Raw genomic sequence first — 26,958 nt, forward strand, 5'->3', positions numbered from 1 at the left:
AATTCAGGTTCCTGCAATAACCCTTTAAAGGCACTGTGCTGCCATGAGCTGTGAGGTCTCATACAGCACTGGTAGTTGCGTGACAGCATCTCTCAGTGCCCATAGCAAGGCCCAGAGGCGTGCAGAAGGGCTGCCCAGGGAATTATTTTCCTTAACTCAACAACACAGCGAAGGCTGTGTGTCATCTGAGTTGCCGTGCAGGGGGCTTGGCTCTGCTTTCCGGTTCCACAGCTTCCCAGGGTAGCGGGGGCGGCAGAGATAAAGAGCTCAGCATGGTGGGGAAGGGAGTGACCTGCTTCACTCAGGAGAGATCGCTCTGGCTGATCTAAGAGCTGTGATGGTGGGCCCCAGAGGAAGCTGCAGTCAGTTCTCAGCAGGAAGGAAAATGACCACATGGAAGGGTGGTTAATGCAGGGGGTAGGGGACAAAGGGTGAATGCTCTTTGTCACTGATGGATTTACCTATGAGTTGGCCAAGGCCTGGGCAGCGGGGTATGAGAAGCAAGGTGCAAGTCGTGTAGCATATCCCAGAGGGCTTTCCACGCATCTTTTAACTTATATTTTTAATCCAACATAATTGTGTGGTTTATTGTAGCCCTGTAAATACTCAGATGACTTGAACACTGTGCCTGATCTTGCACTAGAAAGGCAACCACACGGAGGGGCCTGGCTGCGCTTCAGTTATTTAACCGAGTAACCAAAAAAGCTCGTTCTAGTTCATGGCAATAATCCTCTGCTTGGTGACTGTGCTGGCTGCGTGTCAGTGCTGAGGCTCTCTGCATGCTCGCTCTCCAGTCACCACAGGTATTTTCCTGTTTTCTGTATGGTGAAGATGATTAGAGGCAGGCAGCAGTGGATTACCATCACAGACTGACCCAGTGGCCAGGGTGAGGGGTACAGACTCCTCCAGAAAGCCCATAGGAGAAAACCTGAATGTTTTTTTTCCAGATTCTAACTATTTTGACTGTACTGCAGATACTACATCTGGCACGTGCATATCTAAACTACCTTTAAACTTACTAGCTCAGATCCTAGTCTAGCTTCAGCATAGGTCTGAGTTCAGCGTACTTGATAAGCTGTATAAGTACTCGGGAAGAATAACTATTATTTGCCCTGGAGCACTTTTATCCTTCCAAGCCCCCTTGGATTTTTAAACGTTGTTACTACAGTACTGTCAGTATACAGACACCCGGAAAGGTTAATCCAATGTCCTCTTTGGGATTTTGGGAAGTGAGAGGATCTTTGTGGAGAAGGAAATAGGGGGGAGTTAAGAAATTACTTTAATTTATACTTCTTTTTAATATCCGTGTCTGCTCTGATCAGTCCAGCAGGCTTTTGGTGTTAGTCCTTTCTAATTTCTGAATGCAAACGAATTCGCAGCTTATATCTGGAACAAAGCAGAGAAGCGAGGCACGTCCTCAGCCCCGCGGTGGCAGGTGTCCCTGCTGTCGCTGGGTCAGCAGCCGCTGGCACAGGAACCGCTGGCCTGGTGGAACGCAGGGAGCCGGGACCCTCCAGCTCCCCTCCGCCAGACGCTCTCACGCGGCAAAAAGCCCTAGGGATGTACCTGACTGAGGTCGGCCTGTGTTTGTCACAGCGGGCACAGCACGTGGGTGACACGTGAACACAGCTGGGAGCGGTAGTCATTTGGACCTTCGGAAAAGGGATGGTGATGGTTTTGTTTGCTTCGAGACTGGTAAAATGGAACTTCTGCGGTCTGCATTTCTTCTCCCAGATCAGGACCAGATTAGGGCCAGCTGCTGACGTTGTTGTGTGCCCTCATGAACTGCTTGTGCTCTGGACTGACGTCTGTAGGGGTAAGTCATTACCCATAACCTGTTCAGTCTCTGAGTTTGCCTGTTGAGATTCCTGGTTACGAGAAATTAAGAACTAGGTTCCCTCAGGATCCTTGGTCAAAGGCAGCCGGGACTCCGCTCAGATCAGCATTTCGATGTGACAGACAGCAGTGGAGCTAGAACAGAGAGCAAAGGGTTGCAAGGGTGCTGTCCAATTCTACGTTAGGTGGGGGTTTTGAGTGACTTTGGCCGAACCACTTTATTTTGCTGGATTCTTCTGTGATAAGGGCAAAATCATCCTATACACATTGTGGCCTCCTAGGCCATTCCCGAGCGCTTGCCCAGAGCTGGCAGCCTGCTAGTGCCAAAGCCACGTGGCTGGTGTAAAACACATGGGCACGACATTCCATGATCTGCTGTAGCTCGATGGTAAACTCTTTCTTTTCCAAGCATTTTGTTGCCTTTGGTACCTGCTGCCCTGCAACTGGAAACCCGTTTCCTGCCCTTTCATCCTCGGTCTTTCTGATCTCTGCGCGTCAGTGTCGCTGGTAGGGATTTTATCTATTTCTGTTTTCTTGTCTCAGGCGGCTTTTGTCTCCGCATTTCCACTTCCCGAGCGTGCAGCTGGCTGGACTGTTAATCAACAAGGTCACATTTTGGTCCGCGTTATTTTTTAGGGGGGTGGGGGAAGAATGGTTGCTCTGGGGGAGATACGGATTTTCCAGGTCAGGAAGGAAAGATGAAGGCGGAAGGGGAGCCTTACAGACCGGGTTTATTCGGAGAAAGGAGAACGGAGGCTAGGCTTGGAGGCAGGATTTGGAACTCCACTCCTAGCTTGAGTGTGGAACCGTGCTAGGGCTTTAGCTAAGACATCGTCTCTCTACATCTCAAGTGTTCCTTGATGCCTCTTTGCTAGTGTCACAGCAGGGCGCCCTGAGAATTAGTTAAATACTGCAAATGCTCACCGCCCCTGGAAAGGCTGGCTTCAGGTAGGCTGCGTAGCAGCAGACAGGCACAAACCCCAGCGCGCTTTGCCAGTTACTTTGCCGCAGCGAAAGCGGCACTCTGCTCCTCTGCCCCAGAAATTCGGCTTCCTCACAAGAGACACGTTTGCAAAGGTTTTGGGGCCTGAGAAAGTTAGAAGACCTGAGTGGCTTTATCTGAGCTATCTTCGTGCTGCTTTATATAATTATAGGTCCTGCTCTGCTTCAAGTGTGCCGGTCACCCTTTTCTCCCAAAGCAACAAGTATTTCAGGAAATTTATTATTTATAAGTATTTATTATTATATTTATTATATATTATTTATAAGTATTTATTATTTTTTTAATATGAGCAGAAAGAAACAAAGTAGCACGGCCCACATCTTCAGAGGGGTCTCGATCACAATGGATCTCTGCTGCCGTTGACCGTGACTGCCTTCGTTTCCTTATTTTAAGAAATGAAGTCACCGGCCCTAGTCACGCCTGACTCAGTGTATCTGCGGGGGAACGCGGTTCCTGCGCCGCCCGCCCTCTTCCCCTCGCACGCATGCTTGCGTCGCAGCCGCCGTTATTGGCTCCGGACCTGTCTCCAAGGCACGGAGCTGGGGATCACGTAATCGTTCTGGGTAATAACTCGCTGTTGACTGTTTCCTGGGAGGAAAGGAAAGGCAGGAAGGAAAAACAACAACTGGTCAAAAGTTCCACTTGTGCAAAAAAGAAAAAAAAAAAAAGAAAAAAAAAAAGGAAATAAAGGGAAAACATGAATCAGAAGAGCTGGTCTCATTCAGGAGCACAGAATTCTGCAGAGCGATGAGGCGCTGACCTCTGTAGCAGGAGTTACTGCTTTTTATGTATGTATCGGTTGTGGGACCGTGTGGCGTAAACAGATGTGAAGCGAGTACGTGACAATATTCCTGATTTTCTTTGCTGAACTACATCGGAGAAGCCCTTGAGTCTGGCACAGAGGCCTGAAAGCCCGCGTGTACCGCTTGTACCGTGTCGGTGCTCCTGGGCCTCGGTCCCAAAGCGATAGACAACGTACCAAAGCTGTTAATTAATAAGTTACTGAGTCAAAATGAGAAAGTGCCCTTGGGTTGCTATTTCAGAGTCGTTCTAAGCTGAGCGGCGCGGCTGGACGCGCGGAGGTGTCGAGCACCGGTCCGGGGGTGCGTCGGGGCAGCAATGCGGGCGGGACGGCGGCGCACCTCTGCCCGGGGAGCGGAGGGAGCCCTGCGACCCGTGAGCCCCCTCCCCGCAGGCGGGGAGAAGGAGGCCCCCCCCCCCCCCCCCCCCGGCAGCGCACCACGGGGCACCCCACCGGCGAGGGGCTCCCCCGCCTCAGCCGAGCGAGAGCGGACGGACGGCGGGGAGAAGGAGCCGCTCCTTCCAGCACCGCGCCCCGGGAGGAGGTAAAGCCCCGGGGAGCGCCCTGAGCCCAGCGGAGGGACGGCGGGTTGGAGGGACGGACAGCGGGACGGTGGGACGGATGGTGGGATGGAGGGATGGATGGCAGGATGCAGGGATGGACAGCGGGATGGAGGGACAGCGGGATGGACGGCGGGATGGAGGGATGGACGGCAGGATGGAGGGATGGACGGCGGGATGGAGGGATGGACGGCGGGATGGAGGGATGGACGGCGGGATGGAGGGAGGGACGGCGGGACAGAGGGAGGGACGGCGGGATAGAGGGATGGACGGCGGGATGGATGGCGGCCATGTGGGCTCAGCGACACGTGACCCCCAGGCCACGCCTCCGCTCCGCGAAGGGGCGGGGCCTGCCGGCTGACCCGCCGCTGCGTGGGCAGGGGCCAGGCGTGACGCCACGCGCGCCCGGCCAATGGGGAGGCCGCACGGCGCGCTGGGCAGGGCCATCCTCGGCGGGCGGTGATGTCAGGGCGGCGCGGGGCAGCCCGCAGCGGGTCCGGCGCGGCGGAGCGGAGCGGAGCGCGGCGGGAGCGGGCGGCGCCGCGGTGCGCAGCGGTGAGGTGCCCGGCGCGCCGGGAGGGCGGGCGGCGGCACCGCGGGGCTCCGGGGCCGCAGCAGCCCCGTGCCGCGGGGAGGGGACGCGGCGGCCGGGGCAGCTCGGCTCTGCTCGGGGCAGCGCTTCCCCGGGGCCGCTGTCCCCGCCGGCGGCGGCGGGGCTGGGCCCCGGCTGGGTCCGATCTAGAGGGGGCGGCTTGCGGGGGCTGCGGGGCTCTGCGGCAGCCGGAGACGGGGGCAGAGCCCCGGGCCGCGCTCCGTCCGCGGGCCTCCTCCGGCTCTGCGCTGGGCAGCACCGGCTGCCGCCGTTGTGACCGGTGGCTCCGTGCCGGCGCTTTGGCCTCGGGGCGGGGTGCCCCTGTCCTGCGGCCAGGGGGTCCCTCCCGGGTGCCGGCTTCTGCAGCATGGGGAGCAGGGAGCTGCTCTTGCCCCCGGGTCCCTGGCACAGCCCCCCCGAAGCGTGCGAAGGGTCGTGGAAGGGGACTCGAGGAGTCGGGGGGACAGCACAGCCTTCCACGCACGCCGTCGAATGAATGAGCCGTTGTGCTGACCGCCACGACACCCAACAGAATATCCGTTTTCCTCCCATGCATTTCAGGTGAAAGGCGAGTTCTTGAAGAGTGACGTTAAATCCAAGGCTGTCCAAATGCCAGCTTCCACCCTACAGCCTGCTCAGCTCAGTAAGTAACCTTAACTGGGAACTTGCTGTTACTTTAAATAAGAACTCTCGTTGCCTCGTGCTGTAAGGTGAGAAATTCTTCTGGAGGAGGAGGAGGCCGACAGTGACACTTGGAGCTTGCTGGTATTGCTGGCCCTTCTGGCAGGGAGCACGAAACAGGCTGAAAGAGCAAAAGCCCACAGGAGCCTTCAGACTCAAATTCTGCAGAGGGACAGTGCTACTGGAGGAAGTGACAAAGCCCTGGTAGTAAGAAGAGCTTTTCTGGATTGTATCATCTCTAAAAGCCAGTCCCTCTCATATCTGGTCTCTGATTCCTCATCCCTTTAAGCGTCTGTGTTATTCAGTGGTCTTTACTTCGTCTGTTTTTCTCTCTGCCTTGTGTGCCCCGTCACATCGTGCTGCTGGAAGAAGACCTGGAGAAAGATGCACTAAAGTGTCATACATCAAAGAAGAAAAGCTTGGATCCTGTCTCGGTGGCTGCTGTACCACACAGTGCTGGAGAGGAGGAGAACTAGAGTGAATCTGCTGTAGTTCCCAGTTGCTGCAGTGTTCCCTGCTAGCTCAGTGGCTGGTGTCCTCCGTTCCTGGACTTTGCTTGATGGGGATCTCTGCTGCAGGAGCAGTCTCTGCACTCAAAGGCAGGCGAGCAGGGATAGGAGAGGTCGCCTCTAGATGCCGGAAAGGCCATTTGTATAAGCTCCTGGCAGAAGATCTCCTCTGGAACAGCTGCTGGCTGTAGGCCCACCAACCCAAAGGTCAGGATAGCCTCTCTGCAGCATGTCTTCCAAGCCGGAGCAGAAGGAAAGCCACCAGGCCAACGGGACTGTGCTGCCCATTGTGCCCGTGGACTGTCTCACCAGTCCGGACCGCGGGCAGCTGGTGGAGCCTTCAGATTTCCTGGGACCCAACGCTGATGGGGTAGAAGTGGTGGTGTTGGAGTCCCGTGCCAATGCTAAAGGGGTGCGAGAAGAAGATGCCCTGCTGGAAAATGGCAGCCAGAGCAATGAAAGTGATGACACCAGCACAGACCGAGGTCCTGAGCCAACCTCGCCCCTCAAGGAGACCTCCTTTTCCATCGGGCTGCAAGTCCTCTTTCCGTTCCTCCTGGCAGGCTTTGGGACCGTTGCTGCTGGAATGGTGCTGGATGTTGTGCAGGTAGGACTGATATTTCCCTGGCACGGCACTGGGCTCTGAATCCTGTCTCTGTAGACCATGGCTTGATCACAAGCCAGGAGGGACTCGAATGCCAGGGCTCATTCAGCAGGTAGCAGCTGTGAGGGGAGGAGACCTGTTACCTTGCATCCCGGTTGGGGAAGGGGGAGACGGGGAGACCTCGGTGATGTCTGGAGCGAGGGGAGGAGAGGCTGCGGGCACCCTGCACTGCAGCTGCCCTGCTCCGGCTCAGAGGAGGAGGTTGCAGCTGGCACATGTGCAGCCAGAGCGCCTGCCTGGGAACTGAGACCATTGAAATAAAGCGCTTTCCTGAGGGTGGCTGTAGACATCCCAGCTCCAGTCACTAGTTCCACAGGTCCCGTGTCCCTCTTCCATCTTCGATGTTTGCTGTGCTGTTCCAGCACGCCAGGCTCGTGCTAGCCAGGTTAATGATTCGCCTGTCGCAGTGCGTGCGCGACGCTCACGTGGTGGCTTGCTCGGAAGGTTGAAGGCTGGCTGAGTGGCCCTTAACGCTGTTTTCTCGTGCTCTTGAAGCAGCCAGGGTCAACCGGGCTAACGGGGTGGTTCCTCCCGAGAGGTGTGTGGAGGTGATGCTTAGGAGAGGCCAGCCAGAGAGCTGGCTGCTACCTCTGGATGAAAACTGATGTGTTACCAGGCGTGATCTCTCGTTAGGTCTCTCGTGACAGGTGACACCGTGGGAACCTGATAGCCGTGCAGCTTGCTTAGGTTTTATGTGGCAAATGTGACTTCATGGACCGTGGCTCCTGCGCCGGTCTCTCTAGCCCGAGTTTTCCAAGCGCGTGTCTCTGGCAGCAGATCAGCTGCTTAACCGCTTCTCCTTTGCTCTGAAAGACAGGCTGTGCAGAGTTGTCTTGATGCACAGCCCCAAACGGTGAGCAAGGCACAAAACTCAGTCATCCATGCAGTGTAGGTTTATGAAACTGTTTGGATGGAGAGGCAGCCATTTTGGAACTGTGGTCAACCAAAAATGCTCTGCTTGAAGCTCCTCTGTTTGTTTAAGTGGGGTAAACAAGCCCTTGCAGTGTTGGCATAGAAAGACTTGAATGTCGGTCACTTGTCTGTATTGCTGGCAGTTACGATCATCTCCACCCGAGCTGTGTGCCAGTACGGTAAGTCAGGCTGGTTTTGTATTTGTGGGTGGTCAAGCAGACGCATCTCTTGCTTTCGTGCCCCTGATGGGTATTTCCCTGCAAGCCTTTGCACGCTAGTCATCCTTATGGTTTCTCTTGATGCAACCCGTTGAGAGAGCTGTGAGGTGACTCAAAACAGGAAAGGCTAGCTGTGCTAAACTGATCTGGGAGAGATTTACCGGAATAATTTTCTTAAAAAGAAAGACATTTCAAGCACGTTTCCCTTTGCAAGGTCCCTGTAAACTCATGTGTGCCTCTTCTGGCAATTTCCCAGAGGCAGAGATTTGAACCCAGCCTAAAGCCCTTCCTGGAGAAGGAACAGCCGTTCTGGCCAGGGAGGAGCAGGGCGGGGGGGGATACTGCAGCATGCTGCTGTGTTCTCCTGCCTTTTTTTTTTTTTATGGCCATTAGAAATAAAGCTTTATAATTCCTCTGTCGCACAGCAGTTCAGCATGTAGCCACATGCAGCTTGTCCTGCCAACTCCTCTAACTCCCTTTAGCCTTGGGATTAAATGAGGCATCTAAATGCCATAGGGTGGAAAAGGGAAATGGGAAGCGTGTGGTCTCGGCTTGCTTCCCTGCGGAGTTTGGGGAGCTGATCTTGGTAACTGGCTTCCCAGAGACTCCAAGCCTTGGATGAAAGGAGGGAAGCATGTGGAGTGGGTAGCTGGTGCACTGGGGCAGACTGGAGTCCCATTGCTTTGGATGCAGCCATGGTTTGCGATGGATGGAGGGCTCCATACACTCAATTTCCTCTGTTTTGGACAAACAGACTAATGAGCCAGCTGTAATTGGTCTCCCCACTGTGAAAACAAGCAGCCCTGGCCTTTGGCCATGCTGTCCCATTAATGCGTCCCTATGAATTTGCCTCTCAGGAGGAGAATTTGCCTCTGCTCCCTTTGGGATTGGAGAGACCTTTGGGCCAGGTGACACGTGAGCATACCAGCTGCTTTTCTGTGTACAGTAGAGGACTATTGGCACAGTCCCCTCTCCCCGCAGAGCCCCGATTGTTGTTGTCCAGACTTGTCCGCTCCCTGGAGATTCTTTGGATGGGATGGATGGTACTTCGTACGGAGGAGGGAGTCTGCTCATTTCCCCTGCTTGACCACCTCTGGTGTTAGCATCCCTCCGGGGTGGCTCTTAGCCGGGGCCAGCGGGCAGTGCCAGCCCTGGAGCTGTAGCTCTCCTGTTGAGGCCACTTGTTACTTGGCGTTTTGGAGGGGGAGCGCTGGGAGAAGCGCAGCAGCCGCAGCAAGGCAATCAAAGCTCCAACCTGCAACACATCCCTCCCCTCTGAGCTGTCGTGAGTCACCATCCCGCTATAACCTGAGCGAAACCACGCTGGTACTCGTGACTCTTGTCAGCCTTAACTTCGCATGCGGTGACTGAAAATGACAGAGGCTGAGAAGCAGCTGCTACCCTGGAAATATCTGTGGTCTGCAGGTGCAAAGCTGCTGAAAGGCAGCAAGCCTGCAGGAAACTGCAAAACACCACCTGGGGTTTGATGTTTCTTCCAGAACCTCTGGCAGGCCGGGGTCCGATCTCACCCCTCCAATTGTGCATGGTGGCTCTGGTATCTGGGTAGATTTGTGTCCAAAAGGACCACAGGCTTTGTAGGAAATGGAGCTGAAAGAAGTTAAACCTAGATTGCTTATGGTCTCTGTGCTCCCCTCCCCAGAGGGCAGGGAGGAGGCGCTGGAGATGAAGTGCCTCTCCCTGCAATTCCCTGGCACAGCTCTGCTGAAAGCCAGCCGGGAGCCCTCTCGCTCCCCAGTGCGGTGCGTTCGCCTTTGCATGGAGCAGACTGGATGATCTTGGAGGATCTTGCGTGCTGTGTTAGCCTCCCTCCTCACCCCGAAAACAGCTTATTTCTGTGCTTCTCGAGGGGCTGTTACAGGGGGGAAAGGGATTTTAACAGCTCGATGTCCTGAACTTAAATTCATATTTTCTCTTCTCTCTGGCTTTTTTGTGTTCCCCAAACAGTCTGGCTCTGGTTCTCCCCGTGGAGCCACATCGTGGGCACACGTCTCTGCAGGGAGCTTTCTTCTCTGCAAGAGCCAGAGAGGCCTTCGAGACGTACTAAATGCCCGTAGACCAGTGTTGTATAACATCTTATATTAAGAAAGTTGGCAGGAGCCCATGGGTCCCGCTCTTTGCAGTGAGCAAGCTGCTGATGTCTGCAGAAATCTCCTTGTTTTCCTTCCCCGAAGATGGCTTTTATTCCTTTCTCCAGAAACACCCCTGTCTTGCTCGGGGACCTGCTTTAGCAGGCTCCAGTTACAGCGGCTTCTGGCACCAGCTTGCAGTGCAGCCTCCTTTAAAGGTTAATTTGCAAAGCCAGGGTTGGGACAAGGTGAGGGAGGGCTGCGAACTTGTGCGAGCTACTGCCTGATCCTGCCTCTGTGATCTCTGGAGGCAGAAAGAGCCAGGAAACTTTTGCACAGTGCTTCCAGCCTGCGGTCTGACTAATGACGATGTTCCTTTCATTAAGTGATTCTGGTGACACCCAGCTCGTCCTGCTGGGAAGTGGGAGCATGTTGCTTGCTGATTGAATTGTAGATACTGCTAAGGGAAGTCATAGCGAAGGATTCACTGGTACAGCAAGCAGCAAAATAATCATAATGCCTGCCTAAAAATAGACTGAGGAGAGCTGAGCTCTCCTGTTCCTAGATGTGACCTTAAAGGAAGCACGGCCTGATGTGCCGCTGTGTCGGATGAAGTATTTCAGACTGATTCTCCCTCCTGCCCTGCTCAGCAGGCAGCACTGAACTCAAATGTGCCCCTGCTCGAGAGTCGAGCAGAGCCGTACCCTTTCAGAGTGCCCCCGGCTGCCATGGAAAGGTCTCCCAAGCCAGGAGCTCAGGTTAGCTGGGTGCGGGGTGGTTGGAGCAGGGGCTGCAGGGACCACGGTGGTTTCCGTAGGTGCCGCTCAGCAGAGCAGCTGGGAGAGGACTGTTCGTTGCATCAGGAGAGCCTGGAAGCCGGGTATCCTCAGGAGCCTTGGCCTCGAGCAGAGAGAGGGTTGTGGCTGCGCCTGAAATAGCTGAGCAGCTTTCATCTGTGCACCTGGGAGCTGGAGAGCATGGCTAGCTTGTCTTACCAAGCTGTCAGAAATGTTAAGGGGATTTTTATTGACTGGAAAACAGATTTTTTCCCTTTGAGGAAAAATGGTCCCAGTTCATCCATCTCAAGCACTTACCTGCCTCCTGTGATCACAGTTTTCTCTCAAGTGGTTTTTCAAGTGAGTGCAGCTTGAATGCGGTATTGCAAAGGACCTGGCAAGAAACTGGAATTCGTTGGCACGGTGGTGAAGGCAAGCAGCACAAAGGATGGAAAAATAAACAAAAATAACTGAAGTCCTTCCCCACAGGAAGGCATTAGTCATGCAGGTAGAGCGACTTGTGTTTGTTGCAAGGTGCTGGCCGATAGTCTTCCTTGTCCTAGAAAGAACAATGACGCTGCCAAGGAGAGCGCTGCGAGAGATGGAGCCCGTTGCAGGTAACGTTTGCAGGAGGAAAGCAGAGGGCTGTGACTGTTAGCGTGTTCAGCGCAGCAGCCAGCTGTGGAGAGTGTGATTCCAGCTGTGCTCGGTGCCCTTTAAGGAGTATGGCAGTCTGGCAGTGTGGGAAGCGGAGTTATTTTGGACACAGGGCCTTCTCGCAAAACATTCATGAAAATAAAGAATCGGGCAATGAGATTTGTGTAGCTTACAGGGTTTTTTGTAAATGTGGTTGTGAGGGTTTTTTTGGGGGTGGTTTTGTGTTTTCATGGAAGCCAGCTGCTCTCCTTTAAGACTGCTTACCCTGCAATTACTCTTCTTTTTTCCCCTCAATAACCATGGCTGCCTATTCTGCCTCATGCCCAAGGGAGCCAACTTGACTGTAGAGCCAGCGTACTTAGTAAATACCTGAGTAATGTAGGTGCCAGGTGAGGGCACGCAGCTCCTCGGTGGGGTGGAGGGGAATCGAGACCACGGCAGGCTGCTTTTTGGAGCTGGCAGGATCGGGGAGCAGCAATGCCTTGCTCCAAGATGTATTTGTAAGACGCACGTGTAGGGAATGGCTCTCAGCTGAGACTGACAGAACTTCAGTACTCGATTCTGCCAAAACCTGCAAGTATTGGGCAAAGTCTCTTCATCTTTCCCTGTTTTGGCCTCTGTATGCGTAAACATGTCGTCAGTGGTTAATCTTTGGGGGATTTTTAACTGAAAGTTGTAGGCTGAGATCTGGTTTTTAAGCTCAGCGGGAAAATGTGGTCACTACTGCACGAATGTCAAAGCCAGTAAAACCACTGCAAAATTCAAAGTGTGGCACCAGAAGGGGAACTGGGTTGTGTCTGCTCAGGGCCACACGCGGGCAGTGCCAGGTCGCAAAGGCAGATGAGCAAGTGACGCTCAGTCCAAAGCAAAGGTTTCTAATGGCCGTGATTATTTGTTTAATGGTCTTTTTTTTGTTTTAATCTTGCAGCACTGGGACGTCTTCAAATACGTGACTGAGGTGTTTATCTTAGTACCTGCATTACTGGGCCTGAAGGGGAACCTAGAGATGACCCTGGCATCTCGCCTGTCGACAGCTGTGAGTATCCAGGGAGCTGAGGGAGGGAGCGGGATACCTGGTTTGGGAAGAGGAGGGCAGGCATATGCGTGTCTGGTGGCTGGGCAGACAATCATCTCTCTGTGCATGGGCCTGTGAAGTCAGTGACCGCTGAAACCAGAGCCTGGAGTTTCGTGTGCTGAAAAGGTGTCTTCATCCCACTGGACTGATCAGATTTGAAGGCTTAATAGTCCTTAAGCTTTGCTGACAGTTCACGTCCTTGTCGTGGCTGCCTGTGGGCCTGGAGGCACGGTGCGCAAGCTGGCTTTGGCCATTTAACGTCTGGAGTGCTTGGATCCAGTTTTCTTTGTGAGGAAGCTGAGTGCAGGCATGTCATCAAAGCAGGCTAAAACAAGCCAGGTTCAGGAGGGCTAGGAGATGAGAGAGCCTGGAGAGAATTGTACGGCAAAGGCTAAAACGGAGGGCACCTTGCGGTGAGAGCTAGCAGGTGGATTGACAGCCTCTTGAAGTTGATGGAGAGCACGGCTGGGCATTTCTCTTGCTAGAACTCAGTCTGATTCCTGTGAAACAGTGAGCTCCCTGTGAGAGATGGGGGCAGGCTCTGTTAGATCCTCAGAATACTGTGTTAGTCCAGCTGTAAATGAATTGCTTTGTGTTTAAATGTTTCTATAACACAGCAGTCTGTCTCTGTAGCTGAGCGGCGCTGGAGAGAGACTGCCATCCTCTCCTAACAGGGACAATAACACTCCTTCCTTCTGCAAAGCATCTTCTGCTTGAGTATGACAGCGAGCGACTGCCTGATGTTCCTGCGTTTCCCATGATGGGAGCACGTATAGCTTTGAATCTTACATCTGCAAGGTGTTAGCTGCCTGCTGCCAAGCTTTTAACTCGCCTGGCTCTGTGCTGTGAATTGCTGGAAGAGAGAGCCCTTGCAGCAAGCAGCCTGCTCTTGGCCTTGACAGTGCAGAGGAGCTGACGCATTTTGGCCCGAGAGAGCTGCTCAGAAAGTGCTCGCTGAGATGCAGGGATGGAGAACTGTCTGCCTGGGTGGCAGCAGCAAGCATAGCTAGCAGAGAGCTGCTGATTAGCATGCTCCCTTCCTCTCAGCTTTCCCCTCGCTGGGTGCTGCAAGAGAAAGCACAGGAGAGTGTTGAAAAGGTCTCTGAATATCTGCTCTCCTGGGTCCTCTCTTGTTCTTCCATCTTGAGCAATGGGGTGATGCCAGCTGTGACTCTTTGCTCCTCAGTAGCTTTTTGTTGGCCTCTGAGGCCCAAGGTTTCTGGTGCATTCCTGGATGGCAGCAGAGCCAACGTTTTGAGCTGCTCATCCAGTCTGTGTCACTGGCAGCCCCTCTTGTCCCTCGTGCAGTAGCTCCCTGTATGTACCCTAAGGGGTGCTGCTCTCCTCTACTGAACCAGTGGCACATGAGGAGCATATTCTGCAGAGTCTGAGGTTGTTCCTGCGGTCCCTGGGGAGAAGGAAGGCAAACAGAATTTCCCTGGACTAGTCCTTGGCTTGGCCTCTGCACCCCAGCCCCTGCCTGCCGATCCCTGACGACTGCAGGGACCACCTCCTTCTTGAATTCAGCCCTCGCTCTTGGTTCTCTGAAGGAGCAGGGCGCTGAGCTGCCTGGGGGATGGCCGTGCCAGCATTACCTCCCAAAGCTGGGCTGTGGCTGCTTCCCCTCGGTGCTGGTCTCCTCTCCCCAGGCACCGCTGGGGAGGACAAAGCTGCTGGGAGGCTTCGCGCTGCCCCTGGCCCAGCTGTGCTCTGGTGCCAGGGCTGGCAGGGACAGAGGCTGAGCGCTGCAGCTTGTGTCGCAGGCTGAGCTTTGTTTGCCCTTCATTCTGGGAAACAAATCCCTTTGTTTTATTCGCTTTCTATTGTTCGGATCATGTCAGGATCCTTGCTGTCCCAGACACAGGCCGTTCTCCCTCTTGGCCTTGGCCAGCTTGCGCTTTCTGAGCGTGGGCTTATTGGGGTGAATGCTTGGCTCTCGTGGGACAAAGGCAGCACAATGCTTCTCCATCCTCTTCCCTTATGGGACTGGCACGGAGCAATGTTGGGGCAGGCTTGGCAGAGAAACGAGACTGTGCAGAAAGTCACAGGAATGCAACACTTTCCCCTATCTGCTCTGGTGGCTGCAGCAGGGTCACAGGGAAACTGGCAGAGAGTCCAGCTCGCCTGCCTGTCTGTGCCAAGCGGCTCTGCCCTTGCACCAGCTTGGTCTCCTGGTGCCTCCTCCTGCCCCTGAGCTGACGGCTGTGGGGTGGCATTAGCCTCGTGAGCCAACAGCCAGGCTCTCTCCTCTGCCTTCCTTTGCCCTGGCAGGGAAGGAGGCTGTGCTGCCTCTACATGAATCCCCTAGCCTTGCACTCTACCTCCTTGTATCTGTGCACGGTGGGATAGGACGATCTTTTGGGCTTTCCTTTTTTTTCCTTGCCCTCTTCTTCCCTGAGCGTGGGGGACCCACGTGCAGGCGTGCGGAGGGAGCTCCCCTCCGACCAGGGCTCCGCGCTGGGGGTCTCTCTGCAGGAAAGCAGCCTGGAGTGGTCTCTCAGACTGTGGGTTTCTAATTAGTGCTGCATTAAGGCACCTCAGAAATTCCTTGCGCAATTAAGAAGCAAAACTCTCCCATTAGTTAAAGGATTAAAATCCTGTTGCCAGTGACTACAGCTAGGTTATGTTAATCCCAACCTAATTGCCATGTGGCTGGAATTTTAAGGTCAGGCTTCATATGGAGCTCAAATTCCTGTGCTGGATGTGCTCAGTGCTACTCCAGTCAACTTTTTGTTCGTTTTCCTCCATTCCTTCCTACTCTCCGCTAAACTGACCGGAACAATTCGCTCCAGAGATGGGCGCATCTCAGTGCTGGGTGAAAAGAGCCGGCAGTTCTCTCGAGCGCATGCAGTAAGGAGAGCTGAAGGATTAGTTGGTCACTGACTTCTTGGGGTTTTTTGCGGAGACCAGCAAGGAAACCTGAGAGGAAGAAATTGCTGCTGTATTGTTGGGCAGGAGTTTGAGTTTGACGCTGTCAGCCAGTAACTCCAACATGCATTTACCCCTTCAGATTGTTTGAGCCTCTCCCTTGTTTCCTCTTCCTGTTCATCAGCTTCTAATAATACAAGATTGGATATAAGCTCATACGCTCTGCTTGTCCGTTCTTCCAGCTTTCCATAACGACCTAGAAGGTGCTAGGGAAGAGCAGAACCCTTATGCTCTGCAATAACCAGCAACCTGCAGTGATTCTGCTGGGTTATTTTGGATCGTACGCCAGGGAATTAAAGCAACTTTGTCCCTTCTGGTTAGTCTGATTAGCATCTCCTGCAGTTGTAGCAGTGCCAGATGACCCATGTGCCATGGCAGCTTCCCGCTACTCAGTAGGTCTCCACGTGGCATTAGCCTTGTTTACTCAGCTTTTAACTGAAACAGTAGTTCTTGCTGCCAGCTTCCTCTGCCCACGTGATGCTACTCTGCCCTTGGTCCGTATCGGAGCTGGGGCACACAGATAGCTGACCTGAGAGTCTGTGCACCCCTATTTCCCCCCTGGCTGGTTGACCCGAGGGGTAGCATGACCCAACTGGGCCTGGGCCAGGCTTGGCCTGATCACCAGTGGAGTGAATTCAATGAGTAAATAAGCAGCAGCGCGTGACTCTGCATGGGGACAAAGTATATTTTGATGCTTTTGCAAGATTTTCATCAGATGCTCTGTTGACGTCGATTCCCCTTTGCACTCCCTTCAGAACACCCTCTGTAGTGGATCTGGCTCCATTCCTCCAGCTGGGAAGGAGAAGGTGACGAAGCTGAAACTGGGAACAGCTTTGGTGTTCTGGAGTACAAAACCAGAGTAATTGTTGGAAGAGGCACTGTAGTTACCCGGGGTGTAAAGCCCAAGTGACTTCCACAGAACTGCATGTCACAGGCTGGGGTGTTAGCAGAGCTACACCCCAGCTGTACCCACATGTGCACACACATGGACACGCACACCTTTTCTACTGAATTGCTGTTCCATAAGAGCTGAGGATTTGAGGTCGTTATTCTCTCCTGCCCCTGGCACAAACTTGCGTAGCTGGAAGGCAGGGATTTGACTGGTAGCAAATGCAAAATGCTGTCTGTCTTTAAGGATGTTGTGATGTCTTCTTGCAGGCTAATATTGGCCAAATGGATACACCCAAAGAGCTCTGGAGGATGATAACAGGGAACATGGCTCTGATACAGGTAAGGAAAGGTGAAAGGAGAAGAAAATGGGAGTATTGGTGGTTGGTGTAAGCCAACTGTGACAAGCGCCAGGTTTAAATGCCTGGGTTTTGGTATCGTCACCTTCTCGTCCCACAGTCATTTTACCGTAACGGTTTGCTCTATAGGTGAGGCTTGGCGTTTCCCTGCTGGATGCTAATCCACCTGAAATCCTGGTACCCTGGGTGGTGTTTCCCTCTTCCCTCATCACCGGACTGTCTTGCTCTCTAGTACTCTTGGTGACTGTCTGGTTTTTATTTTCAGGTTCAGGCTACTGTGGTTGGCTTCCTGGCCTCGATCGCAGCAGTGATATTCGGATGGATCCCAGATGGGCACTTCAGCATTGACCATGCTGTCCTGCTTTGTGCCAGCAGTGTGGCTACTGCTTTCATTGCTTCCCTTGTTCTGGGTGAGAGACAGACCCTGCACACCCTCCGTGCACCTCTTCCTAAAATGATGGGCCGTCCTTGGCCTCATCCTGTTTTCTTCCTCTTTCTGGCTGTAGGCATGATTATGATTGGGGTCATCATTGGATCCAGGAAGATGGGGATCAATCCTGATAACGTCGCCACACCAATTGCTGCCAGCCTGGGCGATCTCATCACCCTGGCTCTGCTTTCAGGAATCAGCTGGGGCTTGTACAAAGAGCTGGGTGAGGAGCAACAAAAGGCCTTTGTCTCTCCCTGGTCCTTCCACGTGCTGCTGCATCTCCCTCGCAATTCACCCTCTTCCTTTGCCCTTCCTGTTCTCGGGGTATATAGGATGCCTGGCCTGGAAGCTACCTCAGTTAGTGAGACCTAGTCAGAACTGATAAGGGGAGGAAACGGACCTTCTTACTGCCTTGTAGCTGCAGACAGTCTTGGCAGTGATCTGCATACTTCCTTCTTACCAGGTAAAGTGGTAAGGGAGAGGTTGTCTCCTTCCAGGTGCTAGGGGCTTGATTGTGGCTAAAGCAGTGGGAGAAGGCAGCTTTGGATTTCGTCTTTTGTGCTGTCAGCACCAGCTGGGGATCCTCGGTGCAGAGCTGCAGCTGGAGACTCCAGACTTCCTCCTCCCTCCCCTCCACCTTCCTTCCCTGGCGGCTGGGGTGCAGGGGATGTGACTCAGCCAGGTTCAGCCAAAGGCGAAGCAACACTGGGAGGTCTCGCCCAGGAGTGGGAAGAGGGAAGGAGCAGTTAGAAATTGAAGAGATCTCACTCGGATCTGTTGATGAAGCCCCTGTGAGCACACCAGGAGAAGGAAATGCCATGTCCTGCAGAGCTGAGGCCGGTCTGGTCTAGTTTGCCTGCCCTTACAGGAGTTTCCGACTCCAGGGGTGACAGCAGTCTGTAGGCAGGCTTGATGAGCTCAGCTGAAGTAGCACCCCGCCTCACTGCAGCGGGATGTATCCTTGATCTGTTGCCTCTGCTTATTTCCCCCTCAGAGAGCAAAGCCTACGTGAATCCTTTGGTATGCGCCTTCTTCATAGCGCTGCTGCCCATCTGGATCATCATTGCCAAGAAGAACGCAGCAACTCGGGAGGTGCTGTACTCTGGCTGGGAGCCAGTCATTATCGCGATGGCTATTAGCAGGTAGGAGGGCATGGAAGAGTTCCTCTCCCCCAAACACAGACCACGCACCCTTTCCCCTGGCCCTTTCAGGCTCTTAGCCCTTGGTGGGTTCTGGAACAAGAGGGAACCAAACCTCTTCTGCTTCCACCGTCCAGACCGCCAGGAAACTGGAGGTTATTTTGTGTTTTCTAGACAAAGACACGGGGTTCTAGGTCCTGAGGCACAGGAGTGATTAAGCACCTGGCTGCTGGAATCCAGGGCCTTAGCAATGTCCCCGCTGCTGCACAGGGGGACTCTGGCATGGCCACGGAGTAAACACAGAGCCCATTTAGCAGTCTCTGCACAAGAGCCCTCTCTGCCCTCCGAAGGGCAGGGCTGCTTTTGATTATTGTGTTGCAGTAAACTGTGCATTAGGAGATTTAGTCTTTGATGTGTTTTGGCCACAGTGAGAAAAGATCCTGCTAAAGCTGTCTTCTGTTATCAAATGTTGAGGCTTAAAATCAGTGCAACAACCGCGACCATAGGTGCATGTCAGTGGGCGTATATATCTCCCTTCGGTGCACACGCTGCGGCAGAGAGAACCCGCAGTGCTTTGTGTGAGTATTTCCTACTGAGCTTTCAGCACTGACCTCTTCAATCTTCCCTCTGCAGCGTTGGGGGTTTAATTTTGGACAGAACGGTCTCAGATCCCAACTTTGCTGGGATGGCTGTCTTCACACCGGTTATTAATGGTGAGTTCCTTTCCACTCTGGAATCGCAGCTCTTGGAGACTGTTGGCAAACAGCAGAATTGTCCCGTGTGCGTTATTTCAGGCAGATTAAGGAGACTAATCCTCTTTGATTGCCAGGCGAGCCATGGTGGTTAGACCCAAGCTTCACAGCAGCGTGGCTCCCTCTGCTGCCAGCCTTTCACCGGAGGGTGACTGGCCTGGGAGGCTGTTGCCTAAAAGGCACATCTTCCAGGGGCCCAGCAAAAATTATCTTCATTTCTTGATTCCTCCTGGCTGGTGGAAGACCCCCATCTTCCAAGATACGTGCCTTGTGGCACCTGGTGACATAAAGATTTGGATTTGCAACTCAGAATCAGGAAATCTAATTGCTTCTGGTATAAAGCTTTGACCTCCTTTCTGCCTAATGAACCAGGGAAACTCTCTTTTTTTTTTTTTTTTTTTATTACTTCTTGCAATAAATGGAGTTAATTCTGAGCCAGTGCACCTTGTGCTAGTTTCATTATGCCTCATGCACAAAATAATAGTTTTAAACTTCCGGTGGCTGTTTTGGTGGCTGACTCGTCACTTTTTTGTTTCGCATGTTTCTTCCAATCAAAGCTGCAGTAATAGAATTGCATCTATTTTACTAAGGGGCCTGAGGGGAAACTGTAGAACAGTGTGCTTTGTCTCAGTTCTTTACATCCTGCAAAAGTGGAATTCGGGTCAAAAATAGACTGTCCTACATTATTCCAGCACCTGGCAATTCCAGATCTGCTGGCTGTTGAAAATAGCTCTTTCTCTTTAAAGCGTTCGAGACAGCATCTTACTGCTCTCTCCTCATCTGCAGGTGTGGGTGGCAACCTGGTGGCAGTGCAGGCTAGTCGCATCTCCACTTACCTGCACATGAGTGGGATGCCTGGAGAGAGCTCCGAAACGGCCCCTCGCAAGTGCCCCAGCCCTTGCAGCACTTTCTTCAGCTCAGGTAACCAAGTCAGGTGTTGAAATATATTGACTTCTGCCGGCAGCAGTTGCTGCAGTTGACTGGCTAAACTCGTCACTGGAAATGGTGGCTGAAGGCTGCTCGGAGGCAGCTGGCAGCTCCCGGACGGGCTGGTCTGCTGGCCTGCCCTGCCCTCTAGAGACGGTCAGACCGTTAGCAAAGCCGCTGCGCCGGAGGACGTAGCCCTGCTGGATGAGGACAACGTGGTGTGGAAGTCCCGTGCCCTGACTGTCTAATCCTGTAAATCCTCCACCCTCTAAATCTTTTCCAGATGTGTCCAGGATACTGAAACCTGCCTTGAGGCTGCTCGAGTGTTGCAGCTCGGCTGGGCTTCTGGAGCTGCAGCTACAGAAAGCTTCTCCCTTACGAAGGCTTCCTAACAGCTCTGTTATTTGTGGCAGTTGTGTGGCAGAGCACCGCCCGAGCTTGCATTCCAGCACAGAGTGTGGGCTCTCCAGACTTCCTAGAGAGGCTTGATAGCCTGCAGCCTGGGTCCTGGCCTTCTGGGCCACGGCTGTCCCTGAAGAGCAAGGGGGGGTGAGAGGGCTCCAGTGTGGTGGTGATCTGTTAGAAAACTGATCGCTAGGCACGCTGCAGATAGAGCTCCGAGGAAATTCAATGTTTGTGGTGAATTCTTGACAGCTCTGTACTGAGCACTGCCAGAGGTGGGACATGAGTCCTTCTGGCAGCTGAGGTCTGAGAACAGGTTTTGCTCCTGGGACAGAATTAAGGTCTCCTACTGTGCTTGGTGCAAAGAGTCCTTGGGCATCCTGACAGTGGGGTCATCATTCAGGGCGCTGCCCCTCAGCCTAAATCTGCAGTGTGGGGATGAGGGTCCAGTGTGCCGGTCCCTGCTTCCGATTCGACCGTAGTTGTGCTGCCTTGTCCCCTGGAGCCTAGGGAGGCTGCAGAGTTGCTGTGTGTTCAAGCCTATCTTAACCCTGAACTCCGTCTTTGTTTCCTTGCAGATGTGAATTCTCGCTCTGCTCGTGTGCTCTTTCTTCTGGTGGTACCTGGACACTTGGTTTTCCTTTACACCATCAGCTCCATGCAAGGTGGACACACCACGCTCACCCTGATTTTCATAGTCTTCTACATGACAGCTGCGCTTCTCCAGGTAAGCTGGAGCCCTCCCAGGGGCTGTAACCCCTCAGGCTGGAATGAGGGGACGCTGCCATGTCATCAGCAGCGGGGACCTGTTCAGCCAGTTAAGTTGTAGATACACTGCTGCAGGCACTGCCATACACTCTGTCCCTAGGTAAGAGATTTACATGCTGGGGAGGGGTATGCCAAGTAGATTGTATTTGTCAAACGAGCCGGTATCAAACTGAATAAATCCTTCTTTGTTGATACCTATACACACAATATTTTCTTCCTACCATTCTTGGCAAGTTTTGAATCTGTCTTTTGTCTCTTTTAAGTCCTTCTGATAGCAGAAGTGTTTACCTCCTGTGTGCTAATCTGTCCTATAAGGTGCTTTAGCAATTTTAAAACTGCTGGTGAAGAAAACAGGATGTGGAATTTGCAGGGACGCCGTGCCTTGTGTGGCTTGTCCTGCCCTTGCCCTGCCTCCCCTGCAGGGTAGAGACCTGCCCACTCTGCGGCGCGGGGCTCCCAGTCTCCCCGCAGGAGCTGTCTGAGGCCGTAACGATGGCTGTTCTGAGGGATGTACACAGAGCGGGGGGGTTCGTGCTGCAGAAATCCAGCGGCCGCTTGCAGGAGTCTGGCTGCCTGCGTGGGAGAGCAGGGAGAGACGCTCTGGTTAGGGAGTTTCCTACGAAGCCCGGCTACGCTCCCCCCCTGCTCACCCCCTCCGCCTGTGGAAGCTGTGCCTGGTTTCGGTGTCCCCTAAAATCAACAACCGAGGCCAGGGTGAGGAAATGAGTCAGAGCATCCATCAGAGGCAAGAGCGGAGCGCTGTCATCCAGGAGGCTAAATTTAGGTTGTGAGCTCCTGCTGGGTGCTCGGGCGCTTGGAGGGGGCTTCCGCTCGCAGCCGCTCTGCAGAGCCGCTGCTGCGAGCAGCCCGCAGGCTTGGGAGCACCGGCGCGGGCGCTGGCAGCTGAGGGACCGCCGTGTGGTCCTGAGCTCCGCTGTGTCCTGAGCGAGACCCTCCCAGCCCCGGAGACACCAGAGGCGTTAGTGACACTTCAAATCCTTGTCCCAGACCTAAGGCTTGAGAGGATCCAATGCGGATTTCTTCTGCCTTTGGATATTGATACGAGCCTCTCACTGCGTTGAAGCAGACAGGGGAGCACATCGCGCTCTGGTAGTTTCAGCTGCTGGGCAGTTGCTCTTTTATTTCTGGAAGCCAGACATTGCTGTGCCTGCCCGAGCATCCTTTGTGCTTCTGAGTCCCCTCTTTGCCCCCTATCTCTTCAAGCTTGTTCTGGTTAGATCTGAAAGCTGAGATGCAAAATTTAGACTTTTTGGTGTTTGGGCGCCAGCGTTCTCCCTTCTGAGCCTAAATTTGATGGTGACTTGTGAAGCTAAAGAAGGACAGGGCAGAAGCTGTTAAGGACGCGGGGGATTCGGATGCCCAGGGGCCCACTGCAACTCCCCAAGTTCCTCTTTGTGCTGTAGCTGTCGCTTTGGGGATGCAGCCTGCATTAAATGCCCGGACTGCGGAGCAAGGTGGTTCTGACCTGCCACCAGCTCCGTCCCTTGGGTTGAGGTGGGGCCTCTCTGAGCCTGGCCCGTCCAGCTGGCGTTGCCCCAGGAAGGCTGGGATTGCAGAGGTCGGGGTTCGTGGCTGATGTCGCTCTTTTCTTCCTGCCTCCCAGGTTCTCATTCTTCTGTACATTGCTGACTGGATGGTGCACTGGATGTGGGGCAGGGACCTCGATCCTGACAACTTCTCCATCCCGTACTTGACAGCGCTGGGGGACTTGATTGGAACAGGTCTCCTCGCTCTCAGCTTTCACATCCTCTGGCTCATCGGTGACCGGGACTCCGATGTGGGAGACTAGCTCTCCCTGCTGTGCCCCCTTCTCACAGCTCTCCTCCTCCTTTCATTTTGTTGTTGTTGTTTCTTTTCCTCCACCCTTGCTCTCCTTTGCTTCCTCCCCCTGCCCTGTCTCTCTTGAGACTTCATCTTTGATACTGGATTCTCATTATTTTCAATGGGAATTTTATGTGGTTTATATTTCAAGCCAAGTTTGTACAGAAAATAAATCTAGTTTTAGGAAGGACAAAAAAAGTGTAACGAGACAATCACCAAGTGCAATTTCATAGTAGTTATGTCTGAACCAAGGTTACGGTGAAGATACTGATCAGTCAGATCACGCAGGGAGCCCAGCCTGTCCCAGTCACCAGAGGTGAAGGGCTGCTTTTTTCGCTTCATAAGCGTTTTAAATACTGGAGGTAAGGTTCAGATTTATTTTACTGAACAGGCACCTTCTAGCAAAATACAACCTCATGGATGAGGGCGTGGGGTGTCTCCTGTCTTCTCTGCCCTGTCGCCCTCCTCCCTTGCGTTCGCTCTCTGAGCCCCCCTCCTGTGCCTAGCATCCAAAGCGCGTGAGCCTCTGGTAGAGGGATTAGCGAAGCTGGCGAGGAAGGGTCCTCCCTGCCGAAACACCCATTCCTGTGCTCCCACAAGGAAAGGGAGTGATCTCGGGTTTGAGGACTGCAGAGCCCTGAAATCTGGCTGCAAGCAGGCTGGTCTCTGCTGACAGATTAAGCTCCCTTTTGCCAACCATCTGGCAGCATCTCGCACTGCAGGCTGCTCGTTCTGCCTCTCGTCGTGAGCCGAGTTCAGCTCCTGCCGCCTGCAAAGGGATGCGCTCCGTGCTTTGCCTGGAGAGGCGGTGAGCTCTCCCCGTCCGCCCTCCTGCCCGCCCGCGCTCTGCTGGAGGATCCGCCGGAGCCAGCGGGGATGCTGCGCGCCAGCCTCTCCTCCGTGCTGCTGTGGGCACAGCGCTATTTTCATGGCAGCCCGCTCGGTTCAGTTGACTTTTCTTTCCTGGAGGGGTGGATGGAAAAATAGATCCTATTTTGTGTGTTAAGATCTTCTTTTCAGTTGCTGAGTGCTGCTGACGGGCCCATTGCAGCCGAGAAGCAGCCACCCAGTACCTCTCCCAGTCGAGCCTGAGGCATTTCAAACTTGTGAGCGTTGGGCTCTTGGTGTCTCCCAGAGAAGGGCACCCATGTCCAGCTGCTGGATTTCTCTGTATGTGTAGGCACCAGCCAGAAAACAGGTCAGCGGGCGCAGGCAGATTTCTGGAGCCCTGGTTCTTAGTGCAGCTCCCTACGGGCCTGTAGCAGAGGAACCCGCTTGCCCTCGAGCAGGCGCGTAAAATCTGGCATCAGGGTTACAGCCCAGCTTGCAAGCACCGGCTGAGCCCTGCGAGTGCAGGGTTCTCTGCTCTGTTTCTTTCCCCTCTGCTTTTTGTGCTGTTCAGCTCGGTGATGGCCGAGGCGCTTCTCTTCCGCTGCTAGTGCGTGTTGGAAGGACTCTCACGCGGTCTGCAGCGGCGTAATGAGAGAAAACCTGCTCTGGCTGTGTGACTAAGGCGTTTGTAAATGATCTTCCTGAACGCTGGCGGCACTCGATGCTTTTTAGTTTTCGCATTTGGATATAAATTCAGTAAACTGCATGCAGTTTGATGTAAGCAGGTCTTATCGACTTGGAAACTTCAGCCAGTTACACCAAGTTTAAATGACGTGCCCAAGCAGACAGCGCTGTTAAACAGGCTCTAATGCATGGGTATAAATTGAACGCGTGAGTGTGCATGGGGGAAAGCTCTTCGCATCTGCCAAGGACAGGGAAAATACAGTATGCCCCCCGGCGCCTGATTTCAGTGCCGCACCGCCCAAAGCTCGGGGAGCTGCCAGTATCTTCCCAGACGCTGGGGGAATGCCTACAGCATTCAGCGCAGTAGCGCCTTGCCTCCCGATCCTGAAATGACAGCAAAGCTCTCGTTTTAGTGAGCTGTGCAGCCCCGGGGCACTGCAGCTCTGCCCCTGCCCTGGACACTGCCTGTCCTCCTTAGTTGCAGCTCCAGACCATAGCCTAAAAGCTGCTGGATTTGTGGTTGTCTGCTTTTCCTCTTGCTTTAAGCATGTTCCTTGCAGCAGAGCACGACCATCCTTGACTGGCCTAATTTCCTCCTTCAGGTTAACTTCTGTATGTCTCACACAAACAAATGCTTGTCTTCTCCTTTTGGCTTTCTGACGGTGTGATGTGGTGCTGGGAATGCTGATCTTCATCTGAAATAAGGCCAGGTTGGAAGATCTGTTTGTTACGCTGGGCAATGCCAGAAGTAGCTGAGCTCTACAAAGCCCTGCCTAAGTGCAGTCAGTTTTGCTTTTTAGGTAAGGAGCGATTCGTTAGGAACAGCTCCTGCCTCCCCCCAGAAAAGAGCTGAATGCACCCGTTGTGGTCCACGTCAGGACCAAGGTTGCTCTGGGATCGGGCGTTGTCCCGGCCCCGAGGTCTGGCTGCAGGGCTGGTCCTTCCTCTGGAGACGAGCGCGTTGGAAAGGAAGGTCAGGATTAGTGAGCGGGAGGCCGGTTCTGGAAAGCCCCGGGAGCAGCTGCGTCCCCACCAAACGGCCGCTGGGCTCTTGCCCGCTCAGGACCTCTCTGAGGTTGCAGAAGAATCCTTTCCCGCGCCGGTGGGTGCGTGCTGTTCTCCTTCCGCTGCCGAAGCTGTTCCTAGCACGCAGGAGGCGGCGGTGGGATCCCTGCCCTCTCGGGCTGCTCCCTCCCAGACCCGCAGAAGAGCAGGCGATGTATTTTTGAGACGGCTTCCCCCTTTCTACCTTGCTCATCTAGCGTCAGGCTCGCTTTCCCCTTCCCCATCTTTGCAACGTGTCCGTTGTGGCAGGGGCTCTGAACCTCGTACGCTCCACCCTGGTGTCGTGACTGCTCCCAGGTCTCCTTTGGCCAAAGCTCTGTTCAAAAAAACCAAACCAAACCCAACAAACCCAGCCCTCGCACCCTGCTGTACCGGAGCCTCAGCCTGGGGGCTTCTGGAGTGTTCTCTGCTGCTCACCTGATTTCTCTGCCTCATGTTGAGGAAGAGATATGAGACTTCCTTCCATTAACACTTAAGCTTTTATATATATATATATATATATATAAAAACATATATATGTATATATATATAAGAAACTTTCCCGGTCTTTTAGGTGTCACATCACTGTTTAGTTCCCCAAGAAAAGATTCCCCAGAGGAAGAATCTACCATTCGTGGTCTCCTGTAAAATGAAGGGACCCGGAGGTGATGGAGAGCTGTCCCGCTGCTGGGATGGGGGTGTCCATGCATTTGCAGAAGGTCTGAGGTGTGGGGCACAGGTCAGGGAAGAATCTCCTTTAAAACTGAAGAATATTGATGGTCAAAACCTTTTCCCACCAGTTGCACTAGAATGCATGCCTACTATACAGCTGACTGCAAATGAAAAGTACTGGTTTACTCTTTTTATTAAAGGAAAAAGACTGTCTTAATTATTTATAGTTCCTATAAACTGAATTGACAGATGTCAACTTAACTGATAAATTATATTTGGTTAAATAAAGATGACATTTATTTATGTGGACTGTGGTGCCTTCATACGCCTCTCTACTTGGTTAAAGGTCTCTCTTTCACGTTTTGCAGCTTATTTTAGCTTCCACCGAAACTCTTCTGATACGCAGTGGAACGAGAGTTAAGAAAATCAAATAAATGGCCGTGCGCAAAGCAAACTGTGATTAATGCAGGTGACGGAGCCGCCGGCGGGCTGCGGCCGCGCGTCGGCTGGACCAGGCAGCGGCGCGGGGGCTTGCTCGCAGCCCTTGCTGCGTGCAGAAGCCCTGCCCGGGCTTACGTGCGGCCTCTCTGCCTGCGACTGTCGATTAAGGGATGCGGGACAAAAGGGTTCTGCGCGTTTTGGGGGCCTGCTAAGCCCCCAGATGTGCAGGAATTAGTGGCCGCTGGAGGACTCCCATCCTCCCCAGCTCGGGATTTGCCACTGCGGACCGTTTCCCTGTAGGGCTGCGCCTCCCAGCCGCTCGCCCAAACAAGGACCTTGTTGGAGAGCCCTAAGACAAAGCCCCAGGGACTGGGGAGCCACCCAGACCTCGCTGGCTCCAACTTCTGCGCTGGCCTGGGGCCACGCTGCCCCAAGGTGCCCGTCATTCCCACACCCACTAAATATCAGGGTGTTTAGGC

General features: G+C 53.7%; 1 protein-coding gene across 2 annotated transcripts; it reads left to right on the top strand.

The window, feature by feature from the left end:
* The first annotated feature begins 4,623 nt into the window (after positions 1 to 4,623).
* Positions 4,624 to 26,341, top strand: SLC41A1 (solute carrier family 41 member 1). 2 transcript variants are annotated; one of them, XM_087762211.1, is made up of 12 exons: positions 4,661 to 4,756; positions 5,355 to 5,681; positions 5,847 to 6,590; positions 12,226 to 12,333; positions 16,459 to 16,530; positions 16,813 to 16,957; positions 17,054 to 17,200; positions 17,972 to 18,119; positions 18,750 to 18,829; positions 19,655 to 19,789; positions 20,776 to 20,924; positions 22,590 to 26,341. In XM_087762211.1, the coding sequence occupies exons 3-12, from the start codon at positions 6,213 to 6,215 to the stop codon at positions 22,773 to 22,775; spliced, it is 1,548 nt and encodes a 515-aa protein (XP_087618337.1). In that variant the 5' UTR covers positions 4,661 to 4,756; positions 5,355 to 5,681; positions 5,847 to 6,212; the 3' UTR covers positions 22,776 to 26,341. The 2 variants fall into 2 exon arrangements, with proteins under 2 accessions (XP_087618338.1, XP_087618337.1); XM_087762212.1 differs by having other exon boundaries at positions 4,624 to 4,746; positions 5,355 to 6,590.
* Positions 26,342 to 26,958: the final 617 nt, after the last annotated feature.

This window comes from Nipponia nippon, unplaced genomic scaffold (genome assembly GCF_047370975.1).
Source record: "Nipponia nippon isolate SJK-2023a ecotype South Korea unplaced genomic scaffold, ASM4737097v1 scaffold_25, whole genome shotgun sequence".
NCBI lineage: Eukaryota > Metazoa > Chordata > Aves > Pelecaniformes > Threskiornithidae > Nipponia > Nipponia nippon.

Excerpts from the sequence above, each read along its gene's own strand:
- SLC41A1 (XM_087762212.1), top strand. The coding sequence starts at position 6,213 with ATGTCTTCCAAGCCGGAGCAGAAGGAAAGCCACCAGGCCAACGGGACT. Across the intron at positions 17,201-17,971 it reads GGGCTTGTACAAAGAGCTGG|AGAGCAAAGCCTACGTGAAT; the intron begins GTGAGGAGCAAC and ends TTTCCCCCTCAG. Across the intron at positions 20,925-22,589 it reads TGACAGCTGCGCTTCTCCAG|GTTCTCATTCTTCTGTACAT; the intron begins GTAAGCTGGAGC and ends CCTGCCTCCCAG.